Source organism: Xyrauchen texanus, chromosome 3 (assembly GCF_025860055.1).
Source record: "Xyrauchen texanus isolate HMW12.3.18 chromosome 3, RBS_HiC_50CHRs, whole genome shotgun sequence".
NCBI classification, from domain to species: Eukaryota; Metazoa; Chordata; class Actinopteri; order Cypriniformes; family Catostomidae; genus Xyrauchen; species Xyrauchen texanus.
In genome coordinates, this window is record NC_068278.1 from 49,087,449 (window position 1) to 49,100,515 (window position 13,067).

General features: G+C 36.0%; 1 protein-coding gene across 1 annotated transcript in view; it reads left to right on the forward strand.

Annotated features, from left to right (window-relative positions):
• LOC127626776 (transmembrane protein 132C-like) overlaps positions 1–13,067 on the forward strand; it is a 329,864-nt gene that overhangs the window by 169,839 nt on the left and 146,958 nt on the right. The window contains exon 3 of the mRNA XM_052102808.1: positions 3,231–3,371. Coding sequence (XP_051958768.1) covers positions 3,231–3,371 — 141 coding nt within the window. The remainder of the gene's footprint in view (positions 1–3,230; positions 3,372–13,067) is intronic.

Here is a 13,067-nt window from a genome sequence, read left to right on the forward strand (position 1 = left end):
TGTCAGATGTAAATCAAATCAATCACTGAACCATAAGCACCACCTCTAGTAAGAAATAACAAGTATAATATGTTTGTGTTGACAAATATGGAACACTGATAATTCACCATTGTTGATAATTAATTGTTGCAATGAAAATCAATGTGATATAGTGTGTGTTTGTATGAATATAGTACTCATTTCTTTAGTAATAAACAAAGAAATAGATATCCTGTGATAGTAAACTTAATAAAATCTCATTTATTGAAGTGCGGAACAAACCCAGACACTCTTACATACACTTTTGTTACTTAAATCATTATATAAATAAAGAAATAATTTTTTTTGCAATTTGAACTTTTTTTTGTGTGTGTTACACAATTTATAAGAGACAGATTCAGGAATACAGAAGAGGTTTGGGCACAACTCCAAAAAAATGGATGAGGTATAGGGGGTGTAATGAGGTCCTGTGTCTACAAAGACACGAGGTATGCGTTTAAGTGTTAAAGTGACAGACCGATAACTGTCTTTCAGTCTTTCATGTCAGAGGAAGAACTGTGTGATGTATCACTACTTTGTGCCGTTTCTTGTTAGTCTTGTACTTCTGCAGGTTTGAAATGGTAGCTTTTTCCGTTTTATTTTATTTTATTTTTTTTGCCATAAAGACATTTCAGAGTTTTATTCTTTGTTTAAATCCCGGATACTGTGATGTAATTTATTATGCATAGAAAAGAGCAGTGCTTTATGTTTATACCTCTAATGAGCATTTATACCTCTAAATTTATACCTCTCTCTGGGCATTAAAGGTCACCTTCTTTCACCACAGTAACCTATTTACATCACCTGCTCTCTGCTCCCCGATATGAGCCAGTTAGCACCATAAAACTGCCTTATGAACTGAGGGCATCCCTGTGTGTGTGAGAGAGATATGTTAAATGTTCTTTATTTTTCAGCTTTTTATAACTTACATTTATACAATTCACTCAGTTGACAGAACATACTATTTATTAATTTGCTGTCCATGTGAATATCATCATAGTATTAAATAAAGTTTCACAGTGCCCTAGTTTGATACAAGCACACTTAACTATGAGAGGTTTCTGGTGTTCATCTGTGGTGTCTCATAGTTCTTGCAGTTATACCCCCTTCTATTTATATGTCTCTTCTATTTATATGTGTGTGTTTTACAGTAGAAAAAAGGGTAGCTATGATGAGTGTTCAGGCATTGTGAAATGTTTTTGATTTGAAAATCTTCAGCCATAACACAATATTACTGGCATCAAATAGAACATGCTGAAAAAAAAAAAAAAAACTGGAATAAAGTGAGAGAAACGTGGAGAGTTAAGGAGGCTGCTGGCAGTGTTTGTAAAGTTATCACCTCTCTGCTGTGTCCACGGTCATTGAAAGGCAGTAATAGTGATGTGTTTTAATAAAGTCTTCAGTCTTGTCAAGGTGACGAATAGATTAGTCAGCAGGCTACTGAAAATTACAGAGGTTTACCAGTAAAACACTGTGCATTTCCACATACTATCACACATACATGTTATATAATAATAGCTACATATTTACAATGCTTTCTAAACTATGTAAATACACAAAAACAGCAGTGAGGAACCTGAACTGCTAACTAATGTTTGCGTGTTAGCTCTGCTATATTGAAATCACACGATTCCACAGTGCTGTACTAAACTCTGCAAAGAGTTTTAAAACGGTCTTATGAGATGACACCAGGAACAGGAGGTGACACATCGTCACCCCCTGTGGTTTCTTTTCTAAATTTGCATTTAGAATTAATACTAAATATTAATATGTCATCTGCTAGGGATTTTATATCTGGTGGTGGCTGATTATTTATTAAACAGTAAATAAAAAAGCAATATGTTTAGATTGGGGGATGCCATTTCTCAAATCTGAAGCAAAAATGTGTTTCAATGTAATTTGTATAAAGTTAATATTAAAAGCTTAAGCATGTAAAAAGCATAATTTGTAGTGCTGTCAGTTGATTCAGATGTTCTAATCACGATCATGTGCTGAAATTTGACTATATTTTTCTGTCAAAATGAATTTATTTTCTTATTTGGAAAGAAAACAAAACAAAATGTAACAATAATGCTTAATTAACATTTTACAAGCAAACCCTTCTACAGTATAAAGATAGAAATGCACTAAAATAGCACCAATTCAAGTAAAATTAAGGCTAATTCACACTACCCGAACAAACGTCAACAGACACCAACCCATTAAACATTCAAAATTTGGCTGTTGTATTTAGAATGTTGAGAAACATAACTGTCATGTTCACACTGATCCAACCAACGTATGTCTTTGCGTGTCGTTGTTGTTTGAAACGGCTGACAAGTAAGAGGTTGCGAATGAAGTGAAACATGCACAATATAATAAATAAATATTATGTGCGATTGGTTATACATGTTTAGCATGTAGACATCAGGTTATAACATATTAGAGATGGAGAGTTCTGTCGGATGACAGCAATCCAGCGTCATAAAAAACAAAAATATTTTACATATGAGGTTACGTCCATAAAATGTGGGGCAAGTTAATATTTTTAACTATTGCAGATCTGCGTTTAGTTCAATGTTTGATACAAATTAATCTCCGTCCATGTCCTGCCTATTTGTACATATTCCCTAATGTGTGCCATCCACACAAACTGCTGAACCCAACATAAAATTTAGTTTTCTTTACAAAGGAATAGAAGATTTAAAAAGTTGGCTTCAAAAATGTGATTAATCTTGGTTGACTGTGTTTCTCATGCTCGATCAATGCAGGTGTGGTTGTGCAATTTACTAATTGAAAGAACTAGTCCCTCTATAGATTGTATATTCATTTGAAGCATCCTATTCTTCTGTGGTAAAATTTCCAACCTACAAAGGACGCAAAGTACTATATTTTGGTTATGAGTTCCATCTTGGTGGGTTTTGTTACAGGACCTTTCTCCATCACTTGACTATTGGCACTATTGTGTGTTTCTGGTGTGTACATTAGTGTATTGTCCCTGCCGGACACATCACAAAAGATCCGTTCTATTTCAACCAGTGTTCAGCACTCACACGGAGCTGAATATAATTTCAGAATCAAATATGAAAATTGGTCAAAATGTTAATTGCTATTTAGAATTTTTTTAAATTATTCGCATTTGTTAACCCATTTATTTTGACAACTCTGGCTAAAAGAAGCATGAGGGAGTGTTGTTTAGTGTACTTAAATACTTGTGTTCTTGATTTCCTTAGAGTCCAGTATGGGGAAGGCATTAATTTCATGGTGGTGAAGCCCAGTAATCTGGCAGCATGGGAAATCAAGCAAGAAGTAGTGCCTGGCTCCTCCTCCCTCTCCATGTTCTGTCAGAGGAAGGCCAGCTCCACCAATGAGAAGTAAGTACCACTGTGATGTCTCTCACGGCTTCTTTTACCAGTTATATATATTTATATTTCATATATATCGCACGCAATTGTAAGTATGATTTGTATTAGATTCTAATTACTTTTAAAACATTGTTTTACTGTATTACAGTAAAAATACTGTATATGTTTTTCATTCACTTCAACATAAATTAAAGTACAACAAATACTACCATGATATATACATTACAATTTAAATAATTTATTATTGTTTTTTCCACATTACAGAAACAAGAATGAGAATTTCTTTCAATTAGTGCTGGGCGATACAGCTAAAATGTATCACAGTATAATGTTTCATATCATTCGGTATCGATAATCATTGATACATTTTAATAACCTTTTTTAAACTTTGTAGTTTACCCACTCTATTAATTCAGAAAAAAAATAATTTTAGTTTTAACAGTCAAAAACTAAATAAAATGTTAACAAATATCTTCTTTCTTATATCTTATATGAAGATTAAATGCATACGTGTTAAAGAAACTTTTGAACTTAATAAATGAAATGTTACAAAAATCGTTTGGAGGATTTCTCATAAGGCGTTGTTGCCGAGTACCTCGCCATCGTGGACTGCTTGTGGGTTGTTTGTTGAGATGAGGTAGATGTAGCTTGTGGCGGACGACATGCTGCATATTCCAAAGGGTGGAAGTGGTTAAAGTGATGAAATAATTAGTTGCTTGTGTTTCCGTACTTGGCCGCTTACACACAACGGTGGTCTGATGTTGGTCAGACGTAAAGAAACCAAAAAACAGCCACACTGTCGATCTGACATGTCCTTTTTTTAATTCATAAACACCTCATCGCCAGCAGGCATGGCAGTCATTTTTGCATGTGTTCGTGTGTCCTGATGTCACATGGCAATGGCTCAACCAAACCCCACAGCAACGCAACTTGTTATTGGCTGTTTGCTTGTCACTCGTAGCACTATATGCTGTTTATGATCCATGGGCGACGCATGCTTGAGGCTTGTTCGTGCAACAAAACTTCATGTCTATTTACATTTGAATGCATTTAAATGAAACTATCACGAAATGTTCACTATATTCATTATCATATATAATGGTGTACCGTCGATAAATACCGATAGTTTTATCGCCCAGCCCTACTTTCAATTGAGATTTTTATTGGGAAATGTGTTTAACTGTCATGAAAATATTGTCACAATGTAAGAAATCCATGTGCTATCTTGTTCTGTTCACGTTTTTGGGTCGTACAATGATTCAGGGGTAACAAGACACAAAGGATCTTTGTAGTTGAAGAAGCGATTGGCTCCAAGACTACTTAATCTTTACTCCTATTTCAGTGTCTGCCACTCACAAACTCTTTTTCTTTCTTTGAGGAGAAAAAACTCTTCAGTGTATCAAATTCCACGAGTTCTTTTTAATCACCACACACTCTTTGATTGATAGGCCTCGCGGGTCCTCCACCACCTCCACCCTTATCTCCGACATATTCTCTGCTTTCTCAACCATTCAGTGGTTTCTTAACATCTCCTCAGACCTGCTGTCGTCCTCCTGTGCAAATGAGCTCCTCACAGTCCTCTTTTTGCTCTCACCCTGATGACGGTGGCGCTTTTGGCACCGCTCTAGGTTAGCTCCCCTGGCGGCGTGAGGAGATGGGTAAGGGGAGAGGTACAGCAGAATTGGTATTCTATAAGACGTTTCTGCAATTTACGGGAGGCCGTCCTGATATCCAAAGCATATAGAAATGTCCCAACGGCATGCGGAGTGAGAAATTTACAACCGAGCGTCACCCTAAAGCTGTCATCTTCGCCTGTAATTGCTCAGCTCTCGTACTCATGTGTTTTTTTTTTATATACGGTGGGGAAAATTGGTTCCTGCACTTAAATGCTTCTCTGATTCAGTTGTTGCGGTGTCACACACTGACAGGAGAAATGGAGGGAGAGAAGATGAATAATGAGACAAAAGACTCTTGTTTAATTAGTTTATTCTGAACGCACGTTCAGCAGTTGCACAAAAAAAGCACTTATTGAAGGAAGAAAAGTCAAATGTTTCCATTGAATAAAAAGATCCACACTCTTTTGTTTTTTAGACACTACAGTAGATTTGGTTATGGATGGTAGAGACACATTAAGAGACTACTGAAAAATCACTAGCGAGGAAGATCATGTCAGAATGTAATGTGCAGTGGCCCCAAAAATATTTGGACACTTAAAGGGATGGATAACCCAAAATGTTTTAATTGTTATCATGTATTCACCCTAATTATGTTCTAAACCCGTATGACTTTCTTCAGTGGACCTCAAAAGATGACATTTGTCAGAATGTTAACAATAAAAAAATAAATAAAACAAATGTCATTGTCGAATAATCGTTTGATCTCATTTAACATAACATGAGATTACATTAAACTGTAATGATGATGCACGAGAGCAGCACTGCAGTTCGTGCCTGACAGGGAGAGGAAGAATTACACACCTCACAGTCCAGATGCACTCTAAACTTTCCAAACAGCTTCAGCTGATGTAGATCACAAAGTATGAGGGAATTATGCAAGAGCTGGAGCTCTTTAAAGGAAACACCCCGGTGTTAGATCTTAAATGCAGTGATATTTTATGTGTTATAGCTTTATCAAAGTTCAAATTATACAGAAGCAGATCATGTAAATAACTACAAACTCCGAAACTGCCATTTCTTTGTGCAGTCAGCGCCTCTACGAGTTGCGCAAATGTCCCGATCTAAGGGGGAGATATTGAAACTACACCAAACTGATGCACACTCTGTCATGGGGATGCTCCTCCCTCGAGCGCACACGCTTAATGCAGCTAGATTATAATGTGATAGCTCACAATTTACTGAATCATTTGATTGAGAATTAGATGATATGTCACTGTGCATTTCTTATTGTGAAGAAAATTGGCAATATTAATATGAGAGAGTTTTTTTTTGAGTTAAAGATGGATTGAAGGTGAAAGAGGGTAGTCTTTGCCCCATTATACACTGCAACAAAATATGTTATAGTTTTGTTTTTGTTTTGGCTTGTTTTCCAATATAAATATCTAAAACTCCTTTAAAACAACATACATTTACTTTAGCAGCTATACTGCAGAAGAAAAAAATGTTATCAGAGAATATTGAATATAATATTAAAGATGCATTCACCTGAGAAGCAGCATATAATATATTTAGACTTGCTTTTAGAGAATAGATCTTGAATATAAGTATATTTTATCTTTACTGCACTCGCAGAATTATAACCAAGTGAAAAAATACACATGTGTACAAAATATACTTACTGTATATTTAAGATACATTCTCTTAAAGCCTAAATATCTTATATGTTGCTGCTTAAGTAAATGTATCTTGTTTTAAGGATTTTTAGACAATTTTAAATGGAAAACAAATTCCTTTACTGAATTAAACGTAATAAAAAGTTGTTTTTTTCCCGTTAATTCAGTGAACGTCATATAGAGTTGTTTTTAAAAGATGATTTTGTCCTCTTTATTGTAAGTAAGCACTTTTATACAAACTTATGTTAGGCACAAGCTGAATAATCGGTTAAGAGCTAATGATTAATCATTGCAATAATCGTTGAATATCATTCTAATAAACATTGGATTGATTGATTATCAAAATAATCGTTAGTTGCAGCTTTGAACAACAGGATGGTGAGTGAATGATGACCAAATTTTCATTTTTGGGTGAACTACATCTTTAAGAACACCTCTTTAGCTTGATAGGACATTTCTGTTCATAGATGCAAAACATTGTGCATCTGCAGAGTTTAGATTAGATTTTTTTTTTGTTTTTTTAAATGTCTTGACCAATGTGAAACCAAACCTACCAACTTCAGTATGTTTCCAGTGTATTATTTTCCTGTATTATTGTCTGTGGATTGTCTATAAAATATGTTTTTTTTTTTCTCATCTTTTCTCAATCATGTTTCAAACCCAATGGCTTTGCGTATGTCAACACAGATCTGTGATGGAAAGTTCTAAAGCTACTAGACCGTCTGTGTCACACATCAGTGACAGACTGTTCCCAGCCTTTATCGTTGACTACAGCTCTTCAGAATGCTGAAATACCTTTGGATGTTTGCAGCAGGTGACCTTCAGGTCACACCTTATCAGTCTAACTGTTAGAACCCAGAGAGATCGAAACACACACATAGTGTGAGGGATGACAGCCTTACAGGAGGAGGATAGAGGACTTACACTCACTGTATTGATTTACTGCCACACACAAACAGGCAGAATGTATTTCCCCTGCTTGTGCAACCATAGCTAATTAAAATATGTGGAAATACAATTAGAGCAGTCTATGGGTCGTTGAGAGTTGAGAAATAGGGTGTAGAGCACAGATTGGTATAAACACATACTGGGTCCTGACCTGTGTGCATGCATGTAAGCTAATGTGATAATGGAAACTTAAATGTTTTCTCATTTACTTACCTAATGTTGTCCTGAATGCCAGCAGTCTTTTTTAAATGGTCTTTGCTAAGGCAAGCATCACTATTGATATTGCCCATACCTAACCTGAAGTATTCAGTTTCAGCATATAACTTGTCTCACTCTACAGTTTGTGCTACGGACATGAAAAATACTTGATGTCAGTTTCTTTTTTATAGAGATAGTGAGAGAGATATAACAGGTTATATGTCAAAGCGCTCCAGTGAAGCATACTGCTGTAGTACGGGTGACCACTGACCCAGATAGAATTTACAGTTAACTCTCAATGAACACTAACTGAATGCTTTTAGACGCAAGCCAAGACATCATATTGGGATGGGAATTAGTTACACTATTTTGAAGTCTCCTGGCTTGAAAGTTTGCTGTTAAAGGTGATTTGTGTAATTTCCCTGCCATTCTCTGGCACCAAATGGAATCGCTAAAAAATGTAAATTAATAATCAAAATGAAACAAAAAGGCCTATTTAAGGACTATTTAATCTATGTGTGTTAGTGTGTAGTTGTAATCATGTTGACATATAATTTATGATTTTATGTATCGATCTATGGCAAACTTTTAAATCTCTGCTTGCAAACAATTTTCCCTTTAGAATAAGTGTTCCAGCCATGCTAAAAACACCTTTTCACTGAAGCTCCCTGCTTATATCACGGTGCATCACCCATAGAGGCCGACTATAAACCTTAGTTTGTGTTGCAGGTATTAGATTGTCTAGCTTAATGGCACTTAATGACTTTGCTTAATATAATAATATTTAATGATATTTTTTTCATTATTATTATGTAGTATAAAAACAATAAGGCATTCAGGGCTATGCTACACTGAGAATATAGTCAGACCTAAAATGTGCCCTTTTATTTTAAAATCTAGATTCAGCTCCCTCCATGCATCCATTTGGAAAAAGGAAGGGAAATTTGGATCAGTATCACTATCAGTATAATGATTTCAAGCACAGACATTTTATGCAGAGATGCAACACTAGAAGAGATCAAGTGTTTTACACGTGCATTTTTTAAGTCTTGATGAAAGTGAGGCAATTTATTAATTATGCAGAAATATGGGACCATGGAGAGTCAGTTTTTCCTCTCCTGAAGAAAGTGAAAATTGTCCCCAGAGCACAATTTCTTTTTAGAGGCAACTGTGTATGTGTGTGTTTGTGTACATGCTCTAAAGCACTGTTGCTTTAGGGTGTTGTAAAGAGGCTTAGTAGCCGGATAAACCTCTCTTTGGAATTATGTTTGAAGATGATTCCTGACAGTACTATGGATGGAGGAAATTAAACAGTTCTTTTGAAGAAAAAAAAATCCCATTAAGGTAATTTGATTTAAGTTTACAATCTTCCATTCGGTAAGTGATTCTAGATCAGCAGCAACTGTGCTGCGAGTTTATAAAGTCTATTCATTGTGTTACTTGCGATCATAAATTGCCCGGTGCAGCACTTTAAAGTTCTCCAGGGTTAAATCACTGATTGTCCCGGCAGATTTGTGTTTGTGTGTGTGAGTAGGAGAGAGAGATGAAACATTAGCACAGACCCTGAGAGAACCAACACTGACTTATAGCTTATACTAGCGATGTGTGTGTGTGTGTGTGTATGAGCTGTGTTCTGTTTAATGTTTTTTGACAAATAGCTCCTCAGAGAAAGAGGCACAGTCAGGCTTACAGACTCTGAGAAAGAATGAATAATCTTACATGTAGTAGTACTGTACATTCAACAACAGGGGCTTACTCAGACTCAGAAAAACATAAACATGCACAATACACAAAGAATTTTGGTGCATTCCTATTTGCATACTATTTGTAATATATAGTGTGTGAAATAGAGATTAGTGCATGTCAAAGAACATTATATCAAAGGTGACCAGATTTTATACTGTTTCTGGTGGATGTTTGAAGTATACATCCGTGCATGCTTTTTGGACTTATATTGCCCACAACCTTTCACTAAAATGGAAAGTTAGCGACAGTTCTCTTTCAACTTTATTTTGCATACAAAATAAAGAGGAATGTGAGGCAGAAGCTATTATATGTTTTTAAATTAATGAACCTAAAATTTAAGTGATTATGAATTATAAAGTAATGAATTTAGGTAGAAGTTAATGCTTGCATGCAAACACAAAATGTATGTAACAAACAGGTTGGCGGTATCAAGATCCAATATGTTTTTGACATAAATATTAGCATTTTCACCAACTAAGTAATTACTTGAATACAGTATAGCATAGTAAAGATTATACAAACTAGGATGCAGCTTGTATGTCTGTTAATGCCCAGAATAGTAGACTATTGTGGGAATATAATTTGTGTTCGTGTCTAGGGTCTTAGTTCATGGATGTACAGGAGTGTGAAAATCCCTCTAGGTGCATGGCCACAGATGTGTCCTCAGTCTTGAAGCAGCTGAGGGGCCTGTGTGTCTGTTTGTGTGTTTCTTTGATGATGTGTGTTTGCTTAAGGGCAGGCATGTGAAACACAGGTGTGTTTTTTTATGTTTTCTTTTATTTAATTTTTTTTAAAAGCCACTCTTTATTAAGGGCAAGAAATGCCACTGGGTCTCCCTCTAGCACCACCTCTTTTCTTTACACACACACACACACACACACACACACACACACACACACACACACACACACACACACACACACACACACACACAGTAGATTTTAGCTACACACTTCTGAAATGCATCATCTCACTCTGCTAACTTTCCCCTAAAGTGCCTTTTTTGTAGAAACGCAAGTAAACAGCAGCTAATTTCTTCTCAGCCCCTGAGACTGTTGGGTTCATACGTGGCTGATTTCAGATGTGAATACTCCAAGGTAAACGCTTAATAGATTTTACAAGGTAAATTGCCCCAGATCCTTTAGCTTCACTTTTCTTTTTGGTTACTGCTAAACTGTAGATGGCTGAAAAATCGAATTGAGCTTATAGCAGCTTAAGGGTTTCTTGCGTTACATCAATGCTATTTTTTTAATTATGGGTCTGTTGTACACATGCCACATTGAGGAAGGCCTGTGTGCAGAAACGTCTGTGTCTATTCCCTTAATTTTTATGTAATAAAAAAATAACAGGAGTTTATCATCTGAGTGTGGATTATCACTTCATTGTATCTGTGTACACATGAATTAGATGTCAAAAGTTAAAAACAGTTCAGCTTTTAAAAACGTGCCTTGGAATCCCTGTGTTCTGTTTCATTCCATTACGCTCTGCCTAGCTGTTTTTAATGCAATAATGTGTGCTGTGTAAATGGCCCCTAAGAGAACATCATGTTACCCACAAAATCTGAATTCTTACAAACTAATTCCCAAGCCTTATTTGCAGCTGCAGCCCATTTGGAGATATTATTATAGCCAGAAAACTAAACCTTTTATTTACTTAATTATGTTAATATCAGACAAATTAGTGCATCTATACCGTATAAAATTAGAAAGTTAAAGTTGAGTTTTGACTGTTTGGAGAGAGCTTAAACAGGTCTTTAAAGAAAGACCTCTCAGCTTAAAACAGGATCAGCAGGGTATATATGTAATAGGCCTACAGAAACAGTCATTTTAGGAATTATGCTGGAGACTTTGTTCATTACTCTAACTCGAGCTTGGGCACAAATTTTCAAGCTCTCCAGAAGATTTGTCTAAAGCTTAAGAACTGGCAAAACTGAGCTGGATTTGTCCGATGGGGAGATGCAGTGGAAGCGTGGACATGCCAGTTTTAGAATGGTCCACTGGTCAAATAATTAATGTTATGTATTACAGAAAAGTCCTCCAACTTTGAGAGAGCACTCCAGACAGACTGCAAGGCCACCCAAGTGAAATTTAGGGCTTCAGATTTAATGATAATCTCACAATCAGCTAAAGACTTCTCACATGCACTGCCATAAGTTTTTTTTATTTATTTTTTTTTTTTATAGAGGGGGAGAGAAAACGTATCTTTTGTTGTTGTTGTTTTTTATTTTATTTATTTTTATCATCACCTTTTCTCCCAATTTGTAATGCCCAATTCCCACTACTTAGTAGGTCCTTGTGGTGGCGCCGTTACTTACCTCAGTCCAGGGGGTGGAGGAAAAGTCTCAGTTGCCTCCACTTCTTAGACCGTCAATCCACGCATCTCATCACGTGACTCGTTGTGCATGAAACCGCAGAGACTCTGTGTGTAGAGGGTTGTGCTACTCTCCGCGATCCAGCACAACTTACCATTCGCCCCATTGAGAGCGAACACCACTATTCGTGACCACGAGGAGGTTACCCCATGTGACTCTACCCTCCCTAACAAACGGGCCAATTTGGTTGCTTAGGAGACCTGGCTGTAGTCACTCAGCCACTCTGGTTTCGAACTTGTGATTCCAGGGGTGATAGTCAGTGTCAATACTCGCTGAGATACCCAGGCCCCCTGTATCTTTTGTTGTTGACATCAACAACAAAATAATGTCACTTTATACATGCCATCATTTGAGGTTCATACAAGTTAAGTTTGATTATTTGTGTGTTTTAATATGTCTTTCCTCTTTCTATTTCTTGTTAAGTTTTGTATTTTTGAAAACGTTTAATGGAGCAGAAATCAATGGAGCAGTTAAAGAATATTCCTCCTGCATTAATAATACAGTCATTATATAGCACTAATTATTATTATAAATAGCTAATTTTCTCTCAAAGAAGAAAACTATTTCCCCTCTCATTAGACAAGGTCTCACAGATGTGGACTCAGGTGAGCGTTGTTCTAGTGTATAAAGCTGAAAATTACAGCTTTATTTGCTTTCATTGTATAAATAATAATAAAAGAAAAATGCAATTAAAGGGAATGGTGAATGAGGCTAACAAAATTAGGGTTTATTTGTTATTGGATGGCAAGTATTTAACATGTTGTCTTTTCCCTCTCATTTCTAAAATCTCTCTCAACAACTCCCTCACATCCTCTTTCTGGCTTAAACAAAAAGGAGAGAAGTAGCTCTCCTGCTTTTATTAATAATGTCATTCATAATGTGAATCAAATATGACTTTGTCCCGTCACATGTCTCTCAGGATGGGGGCTCACACAGGGGAACAGACAAAATGTGTCAATTGTGCCTCTCTAAAGTCCTCTGACTGAGTGAAGAGTTATTAGTTATGTTTGTCAGCTTCTCAATACAAAAGGTGTACATTGCAAGGGTAAAAGTTTCACAGCACTTTTTGAAATGTAAATATTTATGTAGATGTTTGATGTGCTGCCTTTCTTAAAGGTGAAGTGTGTGTATTTTTTGATGTTGAAATACTTTC